At 35.4% G+C, this 16,885-nt stretch overlaps 10 protein-coding genes and 3 pseudogenes across 13 annotated transcripts, besides 2 other annotated features; 10 read left to right on the top strand and 3 right to left on the bottom strand.

Moving 5' to 3' along the window:
• Positions 1-14,200: part of a mobile genetic element that runs on past the window's edge.
• TVAGG3_0547170 lies at positions 209-1,292 on the top strand (annotated as a pseudogene). The gene has a single exon. A coding segment is annotated over exon 1 (1,084 nt).
• On the top strand, positions 2,076-2,624 carry TVAGG3_0547160 (annotated as a pseudogene). The gene has a single exon. A coding segment is annotated over exon 1 (549 nt).
• TVAGG3_0547150 (KilA, N-terminal/APSES-type HTH, DNA-binding family) lies at positions 2,801-3,370 on the top strand (the record flags this gene model as incomplete). Its single annotated transcript, XM_051238052.1, has 1 exon — positions 2,801-3,370. A coding segment is annotated over one exon (570 nt), but the record flags the coding sequence as incomplete, so codon positions are not given.
• On the top strand, positions 3,835-4,387 carry TVAGG3_0547140 (KilA, N-terminal/APSES-type HTH, DNA-binding family; the record flags this gene model as incomplete). Its single annotated transcript, XM_051238051.1, has 1 exon — positions 3,835-4,387. A coding segment is annotated over one exon (553 nt), but the record flags the coding sequence as incomplete, so codon positions are not given.
• Positions 5,079-5,441, bottom strand: TVAGG3_0547130 (uncharacterized protein; the record flags this gene model as incomplete). The annotated part of the gene is made up of 1 exon (XM_051238050.1): positions 5,079-5,441. A coding segment is annotated over one exon (363 nt), but the record flags the coding sequence as incomplete, so codon positions are not given.
• TVAGG3_0547120 lies at positions 6,326-7,263 on the top strand (annotated as a pseudogene). Its single transcript has one exon. A coding segment is annotated over exon 1 (938 nt).
• TVAGG3_0547110 (organellar and viral DNA polymerase type B) lies at positions 7,538-8,511 on the top strand (the record flags this gene model as incomplete). The annotated part of the gene is made up of 1 exon (XM_051238049.1): positions 7,538-8,511. A coding segment is annotated over one exon (974 nt), but the record flags the coding sequence as incomplete, so codon positions are not given.
• Positions 8,790-9,365, top strand: TVAGG3_0547100 (organellar and viral DNA polymerase type B; the record flags this gene model as incomplete). The annotated part of the gene is made up of 1 exon (XM_051238048.1): positions 8,790-9,365. One exon carries the CDS (start codon positions 8,790-8,792, stop codon positions 9,363-9,365), a length of 576 nt encoding a protein of 191 aa, XP_051095872.1.
• On the top strand, positions 10,711-11,139 carry TVAGG3_0547090 (uncharacterized protein; the record flags this gene model as incomplete). The annotated part of the gene is made up of 1 exon (XM_051238047.1): positions 10,711-11,139. One exon carries the CDS (start codon positions 10,711-10,713, stop codon positions 11,137-11,139), a length of 429 nt encoding a protein of 142 aa, XP_051095871.1.
• TVAGG3_0547080 (repellent protein 1 family) lies at positions 12,772-13,242 on the top strand (the record flags this gene model as incomplete). Its single annotated transcript, XM_001304764.1, has 1 exon — positions 12,772-13,242. One exon carries the CDS (start codon positions 12,772-12,774, stop codon positions 13,240-13,242), a length of 471 nt encoding a protein of 156 aa, XP_001304765.1.
• Positions 14,201-14,628: 428 nt separating the features above from the next.
• On the top strand, positions 14,629-15,189 carry TVAGG3_0547060 (HNH endonuclease family; the record flags this gene model as incomplete). The annotated part of the gene is made up of 1 exon (XM_051238046.1): positions 14,629-15,189. One exon carries the CDS (start codon positions 14,629-14,631, stop codon positions 15,187-15,189), a length of 561 nt encoding a protein of 186 aa, XP_051095870.1.
• A 47-nt stretch (positions 15,190-15,236) lies between these two features.
• TVAGG3_0547050 (uncharacterized protein) lies at positions 15,237-15,494 on the bottom strand (the record flags this gene model as incomplete). Its single annotated transcript, XM_051238045.1, has 1 exon — positions 15,237-15,494. One exon carries the CDS (start codon positions 15,492-15,494, stop codon positions 15,237-15,239), a length of 258 nt encoding a protein of 85 aa, XP_051095869.1.
• A 27-nt stretch (positions 15,495-15,521) lies between these two features.
• Positions 15,522-16,885: part of a mobile genetic element that runs on past the window's edge.
• On the bottom strand, positions 15,528-16,832 carry TVAGG3_0547040 (DNA/RNA polymerases family; the record flags this gene model as incomplete). The annotated part of the gene is made up of 1 exon (XM_051238044.1): positions 15,528-16,832. The coding sequence occupies one exon, from the start codon at positions 16,830-16,832 to the stop codon at positions 15,528-15,530; it is 1,305 nt and encodes a 434-aa protein (XP_051095868.1).

Here is a 16,885-nt window from a genome sequence, read left to right as displayed (position 1 = left end):
TAACGGACTACCATGGATATTTAACACAGGATGAACAAATAAGCACTGAAGATGTTAATGAAAGAAGATATAAATTCATTCGTGCTAAAGGTTATGACATACACTGTACTGTACAGTATGACACAGGTAAAGCACCAGAAGCATTTGGTTATAACAATGAAATTTATGCTTCATACTTCTTTGTTAACGGTGTATTAGTTGAACCAAGATTTACATTGAGAGTTAAGGCAAAAATAACTTTTGAAGATGCTATTAAAAGTAAAGCTGACAAAGATGAACTTGACGCAACGAACAAAGTTTTGAAATCTCATAAACACAATATCTCCGATATAAATGAACTTCAAGCTACATTAAATAGTAAAGCTGACAAGAACCATACACATGAATCCTTCACTACTGTTAGAGCAGACGACATAATATTGAACTATACCCTTGGTTCAAGTGCACCTTTAGAAATCCAAGTACAAGCGTAAAAGATACACTAAACTCCTTAAATAGTAAATGTATGAACATTGAAGGTCATGTCAGAAACTTTGAAACATATAAACTACCAGCAATGTTAGATAAAAAAGCAGATAAAGAACATACACATAACTCCTTCTCAACTGTTGCTATAGAAAGTATTGAAGGAACGGTTGAAGGAACTGGTGGGGAGGGCGGAGCCCGCCGCACGCGGCTGCTTTATATTATAAACCTCCTAACTTTCCACAAGGTTTAACATCGAATGAAAACATAACAACGAAGAAAGAAATTAGCTGTAAAAATGTTATGTCATGGATGATGAAAAATAATGTTAAATTCACTGCTCAAGATTTATATGATAATAAAGCTGACAAGAACCATACACATAAATCCTTCACTACTGTTAGAGCAGACGACATAATATTGAACTATACCCTTGGTTCAAGTGCACCATTAGAAAATCCAAGTACAAGCGTAAAAGATACTCTTAACAATTTAGATAACAGTTGCAGGAATATCGAAGATCATGCCAGAAACTTTGAAGCATATGAACTACCAACAATGTTAGATAAGAAAGCAGACAAAACAGAGCTTCAAACATTAAAGATTGAAATACTTCAAACATTATATCCTATAGGCTCTATTTATACGTCAATGAACTCAACAAATCCATCAACAGTTTTAGGTTTTGGTACGTGGAAGCAGATTGTAGATAAATTCTTATACTGTGCTAGATATTCAAAGCAAACAGGAGGTTCGAAGAAAATTAAAGAAGCAAACCTTCCACCGCACACTCATACAGGAACGACAAACTTTTCTGGCGACCATAGCCACTCATTAAGAGACCACCCATTATACAACTCAGAGTATGAAGCTGGCCATGACGTTTTATCTCCATCTTATAACAATTCAGCAAAAAAGACTTTTCGACCAACTGAACCAGGAGGAAATCATTCACACACTTTCACAACAAATCCAACAGGCTCGGGTGAAGATTATATGCCACCATTTATGACTGTATTCGCATGGTACCGCGTTCATTGAACGCGCTTGAGCAGAATAAAATCTTTAACTTTACATAAATGAGCTTGAAAGAAGTATTCGAACAACATCCATGGAGGTCATTTAAGAAGTTCAATGAAGCTGCAAAGAGTTGGGGATTTACTAACAGAGCTGAAGTGAAAAGGTTCTTTGACAAAAATGTTGTACATCAAACAAAATAAACCCTTACGACTACTTTTTACCAATTTACTCCAACACTCCTGACGCATACCAATTTGACACTCTCATTCAAAGCAGAAAAGGAGGACATAAACCATTCCTCATCTTCATTAATGTTAACACTCGCAAAGCTTTGCGTATATAATGAAAAATAAAGGAACTCGTGAAGTGTTAAGAGTTTTACAAAAGTTTGTAGCAGAACATAGCCCAGTACTTTAACATCAGACCAAGACAGTGCATACCTCAGCAATGAAATCACAGATTTTCTCATTAAGCATAACATAACTCACTACACTACTGAAGACCATAACCATAACATACTCGGCATCATAAAACCGCTTCATAAGAACGCTCAGAGATTTAAACCAAGAGCGAGACTTTACGAAGAAACAATGAAACATTTCTCGAAGTATATAATTCCTCAACACATTCTACAACAGGACATACACCAAATTCAATGACACAACAACAAGAAGAAAAGTATATACAAAAGAAACGAAGCCAAACACAAAAATATCAGAAATTCAACACAATTTACCTCATTCCTGGTACAAAAGTTCGTGCAGTTCTTGACGACAAACCGTTGACAAAGAAACGTTTAAGGTTAAGTCGAAATTATTATATCGTAGACTCTACGCAAGGTAATGGATATCTTATAAAAGCTGCTGACGACTCCATAGCATTTTACCCTCGATAAATTAGTCGAAAGTAGTAATGGCAAACTTGCTAAAACCATTGACGAAGCAAAGCGAGGAGTGGTTATTGAAATACTTGGCTATAACATAAACGATGACACTTATAAAGTAAGATATGAAGGAGGCGTTGAAGATGTTATACCATCTAAGAACTTGAGAGAGTCAAAGCCAACACATCTGGGACCATTAGAGCGGGAGTACTGGAAAGACAAAAATAAGCCAGAAAGAATAAGAAAATTCTTCTAAACTTTTTCATTAGATGTAAATCAGACATGAATGAGAACAGTCATGTATTATTAATGGTACCATTTATTTTAACATAAATGAACAAAAATAATGAATTTTCATGTATTTCTTAATGATAGAAAAATAACGTTAGTTTTATTTTTTTCTAACTTTTTATCTTGTAGGTAAGAACAGAAATGTCAGTCGAAGCAAAAACATTCACTAACAAATCTAATGGCGAAACATTCACAAAAGGCACTTATAACGGTATTGAAGTCTTACGTAGAGACAAGGATGGTTACATTAATGCAACAAAGATGGCAAGAGAAGCAGGAAAGTTAAACCATTTAAACAAATTTCTCAATAGTGCTAAAATGCAGGAAATTCTTGAGTTTTGGTTGAAAGAATACGGTCGAGCCAAAAGTGGCTCGACCTCAAAACAAGCATTTTATGAGCTTACTAAGGGTGTTATAAATGAATTCAAAGGTATTTACATACATCCTGACTTCGTTCATTTTGTTGCTGAATGGTGCTCTGTAAAGTATGCATTTTATGTCAAAGATATTATGGACTCCATAGACAAGAAAGTTCATGAGAAGTTAGATGAAGAAGAACTCGAAGATACAGTAGAGAATGCTAAACCTTTGTTCGAACAAGAAGTTAGGAAAATGCATGAAAAACAATTAGAACATGAACGTGAGATATGTTATGATTATAGAGATTCTCCATACGAACTAGACCAATGGGAACAAGAAGATTTAAAGAGAGAATTTAGAGAATATGAACTCGCTAAGATAGCATTAGAAGCTGCAGAAAAGAAGTTAAAAGTTTGGGGTCGTTTTGTACAAAAATATTGTGAGTAAATGAACTCATTATTTTTGCATCATGACACGAAGTGAAGATTCGCACTTCGTCAAAAAAGTGAAGGTTCCCGACGGTTTCAAACCGCCATACTTTACATGAAGATAGTTTACAATGTCAACTAAATATCATGTACGATAGAAACGGTTATGTAAAGTTTACATTTTGTAAAGTTTTGTCCTGATTCAAGACAAGTCTTGTATTTTTTCAGAACAAGTCTTGTATTTTTTCAAGACAAATCTTATGACCTTCATTTGTTCGTGACTTCTTTTCACATATGTAACCATGAATTTTTAACATTTCTTTAACACAGAAAAATAAAGTTAGTTTTATTTTTATTTATTTTTTTATTTTGTATGTAAGAACAGAAATGTCAACATTAGAGAACACAACAACTGCTATCGTTCATGAAGCCATAAATGAAGAATACGAATACATACAATATAACAAACAACTTCGCCTCATTCGTTCGGTCAAAGATGACATGTACCAAATGCAAAGTATAATGAATGCTCTTCGTTCTACAAAGCAAGCATATCATTGGTTTGAAAACCAACAGACAAAAGAACTTTTAGAAGAATTTCCTCATATGATTGCTTCCCTCGGAAAACCGAGAGAAGAGATTCCGTACGAAAATCGCAAGAATTTGGCTCCTGGTTTGAAAGGATATTATGTTCATAGACTTTTAGTAAATGCTGTAGCAATGTGGGCTTCACCTCGTTATGCTTGTTATATTTTCATGATGTTAGATGAACTATATAAAGCAGAACGTGGAGAGATGGAAAAGAAACTTCAAGCAAAAGATGAAGTCATTGAATCCAAAGACAAAAGCATACAGAAAAGAATACCGCGTTCAGTACCAAAAGGAAAGGAAAAGAGTTATAAGTATATGATATATACTGAAGAGTTGGAGAAAGAAGAAGATAAAGATATGGTTATGTTGCATTTAGTCAGAAGAAAAACAAGAGCTTTTATGACTTAGCTAAAATATATAAATCTGACAGAAACTGGTTCTATCGTGACAACTTACCGATTTCAATGACACCGAATGAGCAAATAAAGGAAATTGTCAAAAATACTCTTCCTCAAACACACTATGACATCAAAGGTTGCACAATACTTACATTCAAAGAAGACTTACCATTACTGAAGGAAAAAATAACAGAATATTTCGATAACTTCAAAGAGGAAGAATAAAAAAATCTAAGCTAATTTTATTTTTTATATAAATTTTATCTCATATGAAAGAACATGAATTTAGAATATTCGGAACTCATGACAGAAGAAGAGAACGAACAACATGTAAAAGATTATGCAAAATTTCTGAAGACATACAAAGCATTTAAACAATATCTAAATGCTTCTAAAGATTATGCAAAATTTCTGAAGGTATATAAAGCTTATGAAAAAGCGTATGAAAAGTTTATACATTGGGGAATTGTTGTAAAATATCCATATGAAGACTAACCAAAAATATATTTTTGCTTAAATGACGTCAGGGTCAATTTCTTCAACCATTTCACTTCCTTCGTCAATGTCAATAGAAGCTTCTTCAACCTTTGGTAAGAATTTCTGTATAACATCTTTGTTCGTTATTGTCTTCAGAGATGAAGGATAATATTTCACATTTGTTTCACCCTTCTTATATTCTTTCTGTTCGGAAAGATTTAAAGCAATACTGAAGAAGTCAATGTTAGAGTTCTTTATGACAGTATAATGAGTATCTTTGACATTCACGAAGAAACTCTTTTGTTTCAAAACTACTGCTAACTCTTGTGAAGTATAACGTTTGCGGTCAATGACGATAGCTAATGGTCTGACATACTGACCAAACTTAGATTCTTTCACAAACTTCTTGTTAAAGATAACATTAACATTTGAAGCATTATTGAACTCATTCTTGATGGCAGTAGCGAGAGCATTGTATGAAAAGAACTTGCAATCTTGCATGTGTTTCATTAAAATAAAAATATTAAATTATTTTGAAAAATAACTTTAAAAAATCTAATCTAATTTTTTCAAAAAATATTTTTTTTTATTTCCTACTAAAGATGTATCGGAAGTTATCTAGGTTAGAACACTCGGAAATAAAACAACTTCTTACAGAAGCTAACATAGATGTTGCAAAGCATTACGCAACAAACAAAAAAGCACTCGCTGACTTCATTAAAGACTACAATGGTGAAATAACTTATGATAGAATTCATGAGTTCATAAATCCGCAACGCGGCGAGGACGAAGTCCATGCAAGAGTATTTCCTTTAAATGACATTGTTATTGACTTATATCATAGACGTTCAGTACCTCATGAAGTAAGAAGAGAAATGTTTGACATAACAAATGCGAACGTTGGTCATACTCGTAAAGCTCTTTCGCATGATGTTCGTCAAGAAATGTTTGAACTTACGAACTCAAACGTCGGTGAAACAAGAAGAAGAGACGACACACTGAAACAACAGAGAAGAGAGATGTTTAAAAGTGCTATAGAACAAGTTCGCAAAGCTAACGATGCCATTCGTTCCATTGACGACAAACCAAAAGAAGGTGAGAGATGGTTAAAGAAAGATGAAGAGAATAGGAAGAGAAATGTGAAGTCAGGCAATAGACTCATTGACTTTAACATCGAAGTTTTAGATGAACCAAACAGAGACTACTTACACAAACATTTCGGTAAGGTTTTCATGAGACTCTTAGAGAAAATTAAAATAAACTCCCAACAAAGATGGATGGTATGTTATAAACTTGGTGGAAAGTATGAATGTTCTACGTTAAACCTCAATAATATTGGAACATTACTACATCAGCTCTTGAAGGAGAACTTTATATCAGAGATAGAAGCAAATGCTGCAGGTATTGTTGAAATGCACTATGACTTCTTCTTGACAAACATAAAGAATCTTACTGAAATAAAGATGTATGATTTAACAGAATATGAAGGCTTAACGATGTCAGATGTAAAGAAAGGCAAACCAAAAAAGACCATATAGAGATGAAAGCACACTGACAAATGACCAGAAAGCCATTTTGGAAGCTCTTAAGCAAACAGGAAACCCAGCACTTATAGAAAGCTTTTGGAAAGATAATGGTGAAAAGAAGTTTTATAAGAAGAGAAGCGGTCAGTTCTGGAAGTATCTTTGCACATTACCTATAAATCTTGAACGCTACCAAATCTTCAATGAACTGAACAAAAGAACTGCAACACTTATGACAGAAGACAATTGTTTCGTTTATGCTTGCATTCAGGCTGGAGTAAATGAGAAACTATTGACCACATGAGAGAAGTCATTCGTGTTAGAGACTTTCCTCAAAGTAAAGTACAAGAAATTTCTGACGCAACTGGTATAGCATTTAATGTTACCATTGGTTATTTCAATGACTCAAGACATAATGAAATAAAGAGATATATACCAAAAGAATGTGAAACTGTTCGAACTATTGACTTACTTCTTGTTGAAGACCACTACATGCTAAACGAAAGATTACCAATGACAACATATTTCATTCGCAACTATATAGAAATCTTGAAGGAGTGTGGTGGAATGAACATTGAGAAACAGATGAAGATTTATACAAAGAGAGAGAACAAATATGTAGTTCGTTATGATAGAACAACACCGTTATGGGATGTTATGAAAACATTGTGGGAGTGCAAATATTTCGAACCTATTTCTTATGGAGAACTTTTCACATATACGACTGACTTATATAAACAGAACCTTGCACCATTTAAAGATTTGACATATGCTCCAAAGTATTGTGTACAACTGAAGGAGAAAGCAGAGTCAAAAGAAGTAAATAAAGCTAAATGTAAGTTCATTCCTGAGCACGTTTTCTTTGCTGACTTTGAGTGTAGCACAGACGACGGCTTTCATAAAGCCTTTAACATTTGTTATGACAGTGAAGATGGTTCAGTGAGTGAAAGCATTTGGGGTCAGAACTGTGCAACAGAATTTTTGGAACGACTTCCTGACAAGAGTTTAATATATTTCCATAACCTCAGTTATGATATAAACTTCATCTTAAGACACATGACAGAAGTGAAAGGAACTCCCATCATTAAAGGTTCACGAACAATGCAAATAACTGGCTTATATAAAGGAAGGGCAATTATTATAAAAGACTCTTACAGTGTTATAAATAAGAAGCTTAAACTATTTCCTGCTATGTTTAACTTACAAACAGGACCGAAAGAAGTATTTCCATACAACTACTACAGCAGTGTTTTGTTAGCAAATGACAACAGAACTGGTGTCATTTCTGAAGCATGTAAGTTTATCCGGGATGCGGATACGTTCATGAAAAACATAGATTCCATCAAAGGTTGCAGAATAGATGAAAACCACTTCGACTTAGAAAAGTATAGCACATTTTATTGCAAACAAGATGTAAGAATTTTAAGAGAAGGTTTTGTTAAGTTCCGCAATGATATATTGAAAGAGTTTGATTTAAACGTTTATGATTACGTTAGCATTTGTTCAATTGCTAACAAATTGTTTGAGAACAGAGTATACTTCCCGAATGGAAATCTTTATGACCTCTCAAATAAACCAAGAGAATTTATTTCGAGATGCATTCAAGGTGGAAGATGTATGCTGTCAGATAACATTAAACAAAAGAGTAAAGAGAAATTCATTGCTGATTTCGACGCTGTTTCATTATATCCATCAGCTATAGCAAGACTTTATACTTTAGAAGGTATTCCAAAGGTTATGAAGAAAGAAATGTTAAGCACAGAGTATCTCATGAGACATTTATTCGATGACGACCAAAAGGAACCCATTGGTGAAAAGTTTATGTCTGGCTTCTTTGTTCTCATTAAGATAACAGAGATTGGAATACATAGACACTTTCCTTTAATAGTTTGTGACCCTGAACTAAATCCAGAACTTAACGTTCCCAGAAGTTCAAACACTTGCTGTTTAATGTATGTTGACCATATAACATTACAAGACCTCATAAAATATCAAGGTGTCAAATGTGAAGTGTTGCAAGGATACTATTACGATGGAAACAGAGATATTAGAATAAGAGATGAAGTAAAGAAGTTGTTTGAGTTAAGGTTAAAGTATAAGAAAGAAGGAAATCCTTTGCAAGAAAATATAAAGCTCATTCTGAACAGTATTTATGGCAAAACTATTCTATCTCCTATTGAGTCAAAAATAACCATAGTAGATGACAAAGATGCTATAAGATATGCCATCAGAAACTACAAACCATATAGTGAAGTTCGAAGGTTTGGATGGTTCAGATAAAACTATTTTCAAGCTAACGAAAAGCATTTGCAGACACTTTAACTTCTGTCCACTTGGTGTTAACATTCTGTCTATGTCGAAGAGAATAATGTGTGAAGTATTCTGTACTGCTGAGGACTTAGGAATGGACATCTTTTATAGCGATACGGACAGTATGCATCTCTACAATGAAGATATCCCTCGTTTAGCTGAAGAGTTTGAGAAACGTTATGGAAGAGTTCTCATTGGTAAAAACCTTGGTCAATTTCATAGCGACTTTGCAGAAATCACAAAAGATAAACAAAGTTTAGCATACAAGTCAATATTTTGTGGAAAGAAGACTTACATAGACTTACTCACGAATGATTTAAATGAAGTTGCATTTCACTGCAGAATGAAAGGCGTGAAGCAAGATGTTATTGCTTTAACCGCTAATGAAATGTTTCCTGACTCTGTTCAGTGTTTCTATGATGAAGATAAAGGTTTAATGGTTCCGCAAGGAAAATTTGACAAAGACTCTGAGTTCAGTGTTATGAAGTTATATAAAGCACTTTATGACGGTCAAGAGATTGGATTTGACTTATGTAAGTCTTCTAGTCCTTGCTTTGCTGAAAAGTTTAACTTCTCAATAACGACTAAAACAAGCTTTATTCGTAAGTTGAAGTTCTGAGGTCATTTATTTTTGTCAGCAATGAGGTCATGAATGAGGTCAGCAATGAGGTCATGAATGAGGTCAGCAATGAGATCATGAATGAGGTCATTTATTTTTGTCAGCAATGAGGTCATTCGTGATAAAAATAAGCTAGCGTAGATTTTACAATACTGCGATGGTAGAGTTTAAGAGTTGTGCTTCAATGTAGAGACAGTCCTTCCCATCTGGAGGCAAGAACACTGGGCAGTTATGGTCATGAGTGGAGAACATGTCTATCCAAAACTCACGATTGAAGCCAGTTAATTTATAGTATTTAGGGTTAGGAAGTGGTGAAGTTCTTGTATGACCAATGAACTCATTTTCAACTCCCTTACTTAAGTTTGAATATAATATAGCTTGCTTTCTATCCCAAATGTCAGGTGTTACAATCTTTGAAAATTCATTTTTCCTCGGAAGCATTGCATCATAATTGAAAACATTCTTGAAATCATCACTTGGTTCAGAGATTTTGAAATCTTATACGTAATGGATTTTCTTTCTCTTTAGCGACTTCATTGAATGGTGAGAATACAACAAACTGACAGTCATGTGTTCCATCTTCATTTTCATTAAATTCATAATGAAAGTCTATAAGTTGTGGCTGACTACCTTCTTCTTTCAGTTGTGCAAGAAACTCACGTAAAGGCTGTAAAGTTTGTACTTCAATGTTGAACTTTTTCTCGAACATCTCATTAAATGAAATCATACATTGCAACAATGTTGTATCGTCTTTAAAGTATTTGTATATGTGAATGTTTTGGGCGCTTAAAGACTGTTCGTCATTTTCTATCTCGACTTGAAGTATAAAGTCAACCTTTCTGAAAGCACGTGTTATATACATAGATGTTATGCCAATGTACTTCTCTTCATTTATGTTCACAATCCAGTCTGTTGGAAACTTAAACGTTACTCTGTTCCCCTTTATTTTGACGTCAGGGTTTTCACTACTGAACACAACAGATAAAGGTATTTGTCTATACATTTAGTTCCGATAAAAATAACACATTTACTCTTTCTTTGCTTCAGCTTCTTTAGCTTTTGCTTCAGCTTCTTCTCTAGCTTTTGCTTCAGCTTCTTCTCTAGCTTTCTTCGCCAGCAAACGTGGGTTCTTTTGTCTTCCAGCAGCTAATGCAGCAAGTTGTTTTTCACAAAGTTTTCTCTTTGGTCTCTCTGGCTTTTGTTCCTTCAGTTCGGATAAAATTTGCTCACGAATTTCTTTCTTCAATGCTTCAACATCTATGACCCCTTGGGTCTTGTCCGTAGGGCTTGTCTGAGTCATTTGACTGCAGATAAAAAACAAAATTAAAACTTTAACCGATGTAAAATGAGCTTGTCAAAATCAGAACGAGAGTCTATTATATTAAATGACGCCAGAGGAATACAACATCCTTTCTATTACGTAAGTCAGAGTAAAGATGGTAAAATATATGTAAGAAAAAGAAAGGTTCCATTAGCGAATACAGAGAGCGACAACATTAAGGTGCATGGCACCGAGGGCGAAGCCTATATAAAACCTTCTATTCAAACTGAAAAGTCAATAGAACCAGAAGAAAAGAAGCCAGATGTTCTTTCAATAACGAACCAAGAGCTTATTACAAAGTTCGTGAATTTCATTGAAAAGCAAACCGAGTCAAAGAACCCTGACCCACCAGTGAAAGAAGTTGAGACAAAAGAGAATGTACAGTTCATTGAAAATGTCAAGAAACAACTTCCACCACGAATGCCAAGAAGAAGAGTGAGAATAATGAAGTAAATAGATATTTTTTCTGAAGTAAATACATGCAGAACGAACAGCTAAACGAATTTACTCCAGCAGAGCATATTCATCAGATTCGCTCATATTTCGATATCATAGACAATGCAGTTCAAATTGGTGACACTAATAGAAAATATTCTGACGCAAAGATTCCATCACAACCTGGAACTGCTAAAGATAACACATGGGTAACATTCAATCTCTCACCTCCTGGTGAAAATATGTTGGACCTTTACAATACATTCATTACGTATAAAATGGAAGGTCAATTTATTGTAGATAAAGAAATTGGTTCAGGTTCCAATAAAACAAACCCACCAGGATTTTGGATTGGTTTCGATGACGCTTTCTATGCAGTTGCTGGATATCAAATCCTTGCAAATGGTCGTATCGTATATTCTCAAGACAACGCAAGAGAAGAAGCATATATAACTTCAAACTCACAAACTACCGAACAAATAAAGAAAGTAGATGTTTTCTCAAAGACTCGACATGAAGATGTATGGAGTCATTCGGGAACATGCAGAACAGGACAAATTGTTAGTGGTCCAATTACAGCAGGAAATCATTTGATTTTAAGCTTCGTTTAAGAATTCCTGTTAGAAGATTCCTTCCATTAGAAGCTATTCGATTTATTCCTGCTTTTGCAGGAAACATTCAGCTTAAAGTAAAGTTCAGTAGCGACGCCTTACAATGCACATCTATATCTGTAAATGATATCGTTGCTTTCAATCCAACTCTTAAAGTTGCATTTGCTTCAGATTCAAATCCACCGACAAATAAATTTGTTCCATGGAATGAACCATTCACTATGATAACGAAGGCAATAGAAGCTAGTGGAACAGTTACTATTACAACTGTAACCCAGCAACTATTTCGAACAAAGATGGATTTTAATGAATGTTTCATTCATCCAAAATCATTCTCTTTAGACCCTAACATTTATACAGAACTTGTAGAACATTATACAAACGAGGCTTTATGTTTTCCTGTTAAAGTTATGGATTGGATTCCTATGGACGGTTCATTCTCAAAGAATACAGATAGTTCAAGTGCAATATTTACAGCAGCTTATACGCCTATTAATGTTAAAAGTATTTGGGCATTATTTAGAAAGAAAGACAACTATTATGTTAATTTTGAGAACCCTAAGTTTAAATATCTTCAGCTTTCCATGGGAGCTTATGGAAATATGCCTGCAGAACCTGAAAAAATCATATGGACCTGTATTTTATGAAATGGTTGCGAACGCTTGCAATACAAACAATGATATGATTGGATTTAATGAAGATGTTATGAGGTCATTGGTGGATGATGGTAGTGTGTGGAACATAAATGGGATAGCTATGACAACACACATTTCTTATGTGGTTTTCCAAACAGAAGTGGACTTTTGCTTCCAGCAAGGTCAAACATCTACTGCTCCAATAACATACAAATTGTCTGTTAAAGGACCTATTGAACTAGCAACTGAAAATGTACCAAAGCCACTTATTGGATTTATGAGGGATTGTTGCTTTGCCATTCAGGTGCGTGCTAATGGAATCCCATAATAAGATTAGATGACTATAACTTAGCTGCGGACGACAGTGAGGAATAAAGGATGAACGTTTATTTTAAAGCTTATAAATGAGTTCTTCATCAAGTTCTCGTGAACCTTCACCATCTATGAAACAAACTTTACCAAACGATTATGGAGCACCTATTGAATATTTCTTACGAGCTGCACAATGGCAAAGAGCAGTCTCACCAAGGTTAGGTGTTCCACCAGCTCCTGTCAAAAATAGCATTTGGTCAAGTCCTTATATAAGATATGGTCTCCCACTAGGTTTGCTAGCTATAGCAGGAGCAGTTATGATGTTGAAAAGAAATAAAGCAAATGTTGTAAATAATACTGAAGTAGCTGAAGTTAAACAAACTCCAACACCTTCGCCAAAACCAACGTCAAAACCAACGCCTTCACAAGCAAAACCTTCAATGACTCCTGAACCTATGGAAGTACAAACTCCTATTCAAAAGTCAACTCCTAAACCGACTCCAACATTTAAACCAGAACCTACTCCTCAAATAAATCGTAAAACTCCTGCGTTTCCTTACTGAAAAAAGAACGTTATTTTTATTTAATATTAAAATTTTTATTTGATTGAAATGACAAATAAAGTCACTGAAGCAATGCAAAAGTTTTTTGGTAGAATACATTAAATCAGGAATTATTCCAGAAGGTTTTTACGTTCATACTATGAAGGATGGTAGAGTTCAGTTTTAGAAAGATAAAGCAACCATTAGATAAAGAAGGAATTTTGAGAAAGATTAAACTTCATGAGGACAACATTGCTGAACTTAAGAAGAAGTTAGAAGAGTTGGAGAAAGGAAGAGAGTTATAAGCAATGATTCAACAGGGTGAAAAAAGAGGTGAAAAAGAGGTGAGAATCTCACCACTTCACCTAAATTTATTTTTGTGCTATGTTTTCATACGTGTGAGGGTGGTGATATCATTAATTTTAAGTTTATTTTTTATTTATTTTTATATAAATGACGAAAACTATTGAGATAACAAACTACAACGGTCATGAGTTCAAGAACTTGTTCTTCGTTCCTCGTGAAAATACATTCTATCAGATACGAGGGAGAAAGGGTAAAGTTAGTTTGAGCGTTTATGACTACCAGCATAATGGAAAGTTTATACAAGCATATGATACAAACGGTAAGCGTGTTTCATTAGCTTTGTCAAAACTTACAGGTATAAACTATGACAGTGATTTTGACCTATATGAAGAAGAAAGTGAGTCAGAAGATTATGAGCTGTTATATGAAGCACAGCAATGGGAGGAGTTGCAATACTTTTGTAAGTGAGAACGTTTATTTTTACAGTAGTGAAGTCGTTTGTGAAAACGTTAGTGAGGTGAAGTGATTTGCGGCTTTGTAAATATTTAAGGTTAAGTTAGTGTTGTCGTTTGTGTTGTAAAATATACGTTAACGATTTCGTAAAGTGTCAAATTCACATAACAGGGGTACGGTGGAACGCAGTGCCGTCGTACCTTTGTTATGTATACTAACTTCAAGCAGTCCGACCAAAGATGAATTTTCTGACATTGTCCCAATTTTGTCCGAAAGTCAGCTCAGATGTTTTGAACTGCTCCCAACATATCCAGAATATGAAAATTTGCCTGAACTCTTTCGGTTCCTCAAAAAACGTTTTTTGGTTCTCATGTTCGAAACTTTTATCGGAAGAGACAACAAACGTTCAGAAGAAGAGCAAGATATTATTTTAAACTTGTTGTATGACTTAACTGTCATAACCAGCTTTTTGAAGTAAAACCGTCATTCTCAAACCACTTCATTTTTTCGATGTCCGAACAAGCACCGAAGCCGAACACAATGGCAGATGTCCTTTCAAGGTTGCCAGACAAGCGCCCAATTCAAATTCAAATTGCCCAATTGAAAGCTCATCTGACAAACACCATTAAGACTCTCCAAAGTAGTCTTATGACAGAGATGAAGGAACTTAAAGCCGATGTCCTCATGAACCAAGCTTCCAATGAGAAATGCCTGAACGATTTCGCGGAAACCTTGCGCAATTACGAGAGAGAGAACCGAGACCTTGCCAGACTCATCTACCGTTTCTTCGAAGAGATAGACGCCATCTGGAAGGTACTCGGAAAGGACAGAACATGCAACACCGTACTTCGTGAGTACCAAATTGAAGAAGGAATTGTCGAAGAAGAGGAAGAAGAGGAAGAAGAGGAAGAAGAGAAACACGAAGAAGTTCCTGAAGCCGCTACATGGGCAACCCTTGTTGCCGATGACGGTTACGAAATTTCCCAACCCTACCCATACCAAATCCGCAACAAGGAGACAGGCAAGGTTCTTACCCCAGTCCTCAACAACTTGGGACACTTGAACCTTAACCTTCGGAATCGCGGTTCAATCTCCATGGGCAAGCTTGTCGCAATTCAATGGGTTCCAAATCCAGACAAGAAGACGAAGGTCAGACACATTGACGGTGACAAGCTCAACAACCGTAAGGAGAACCTCGAGTGGTTCTAAGAGTAAAAAAAATTATTTTAGGGGAAACCCCAAGTAAATTTAAGTTTTTATTTTTGGTATTCGTACCAATCTTGGAATGTGAAGACCACATCCCAACCTCTGTACGTGAGTCTTGGGTCCACGTCTAAGACCCTTCTGTAGCAATTCCAAGCCCGAGCAAATTCAATTGTCAACCACTCGTCTCCTCTGTAGTCTTCAATCCATTCTTTGAAGAGACGGTCGAGTTCGGGCTTGGAATATCTCTTGCCTGGGTCCGAGACCAACATTTGGTTGAACTGGACGAAGCGCTCAGGGATGTACGCCATTAAAAAAATGTCACTTTTTTAAAAATAAATTTTTTATTTCATGCAATGTTTAACTATTTCACCATCTTCTTTAACACCCCAGTACTTACGCTTGGAGAGGACATGAACTTCGGTGAAAATTTTGTCCAATTTGAATTGACCCATCTTTTCACCGACCATTCCCATTTCAATGAGTTTGTTGTATCCTTCTTCGTTCGTCATGAGTGCGTCAATGTTCTCATAGTAAACCTTGACTTTGGATTTGACTTCGGAGAAGAATTTGTTGTACTCGTCAAGGACTGCTTTTGCGAACTGAGGGTAAGACCAATGTTCGACAATAGGTTTTAATGTGGTTACTAAGCCACTTTGACCTTGAGTGAATTCGTACTTCAAAACAAAAGGAGAAAACCTTTCAACAAAGTTGTCGACCTTCTCATAATGTTTACTCTTCATCTCTTGAGGTTTCTTAATGGAATATCCCCATGTCGAATTCATAAGCAATTTGAGTGTCATTGCAAGTTTGGGGTTTGAAGCTTTCCTAATATCATACAGTTGTTGTATGACTTTTCCAACTGTATAGTTCCTTCCCGGGAACTCACCATCTTCGTTTGGAATTCCAGTCGGAATATATTGGACAAACCTCATGTATGCAGCGTTAAGGTCGACATAGTATATCTTTTCATCTGAGTCGAACTTGTCGCAACCAATTGGTCCAGTTTGTGGAAATTCAAGTGAGTCTCTTATCTTCTGAGAAACTTCTCCTGTTATCTCATAAACATCGTCGAAGCAACCTGTTTCATATAAAACCTTCTGACCTAACTCAGATGCTCTCCAATACAATTTGACGTCAATTGGATGTCTCAATGGAAGTTTGTTTATAGCATCTTGAAGTTCTTGCAACCTCATTGGAAGTTCTTCTGGTTCAGGTTGGTATCCGAACATACCAACCCCTTGTGGAACTGTGTACTTCTTTTGTACTAGAACTTTGTCTGGAACAACTTTTGGTCTTGCTAACAATGAAAAGTTTGTTTCGTCTTTTGGTACAAAAGTTTCTGTCAGCTTGTCATCTGGAATTGGTTCCAACAAACCTTTCTCGAAAAGAATGTTTACAGCTCTGACAATGTTGCACTTACTTTTACCAAAGAATGGGTTTGTAAGACTTTCGTTCAACATGAAGTGGTTGTGGACAATTACAATCTTCAACCATGGTAAGTCTTTGTCAACAACATAGTCGTCATGTGAAGAACCTTTAGCTGTAGGTATGTTGACTCGGATATTGACATTTGCCAACGGTGCAATTTTTGCCAATTGACCTCTGAGAATGTACCTTGTCTTCACACATGACTCAAGATACTTCATCTTCTCATCTGTAACAAGACCAGAGTTCCTGAGACATGTAAGAATGCAAGGTT

The sequence above is a fragment of the Trichomonas vaginalis genome, chromosome II (assembly GCF_026262505.1).
Source record: "Trichomonas vaginalis G3 chromosome II, whole genome shotgun sequence".
NCBI lineage: Eukaryota > Parabasalia > Trichomonadida > Trichomonadidae > Trichomonas > Trichomonas vaginalis.
Note: the sequence above shows the minus strand (reverse complement) of the source record. Positions and strands in the feature narration are given on the sequence as shown.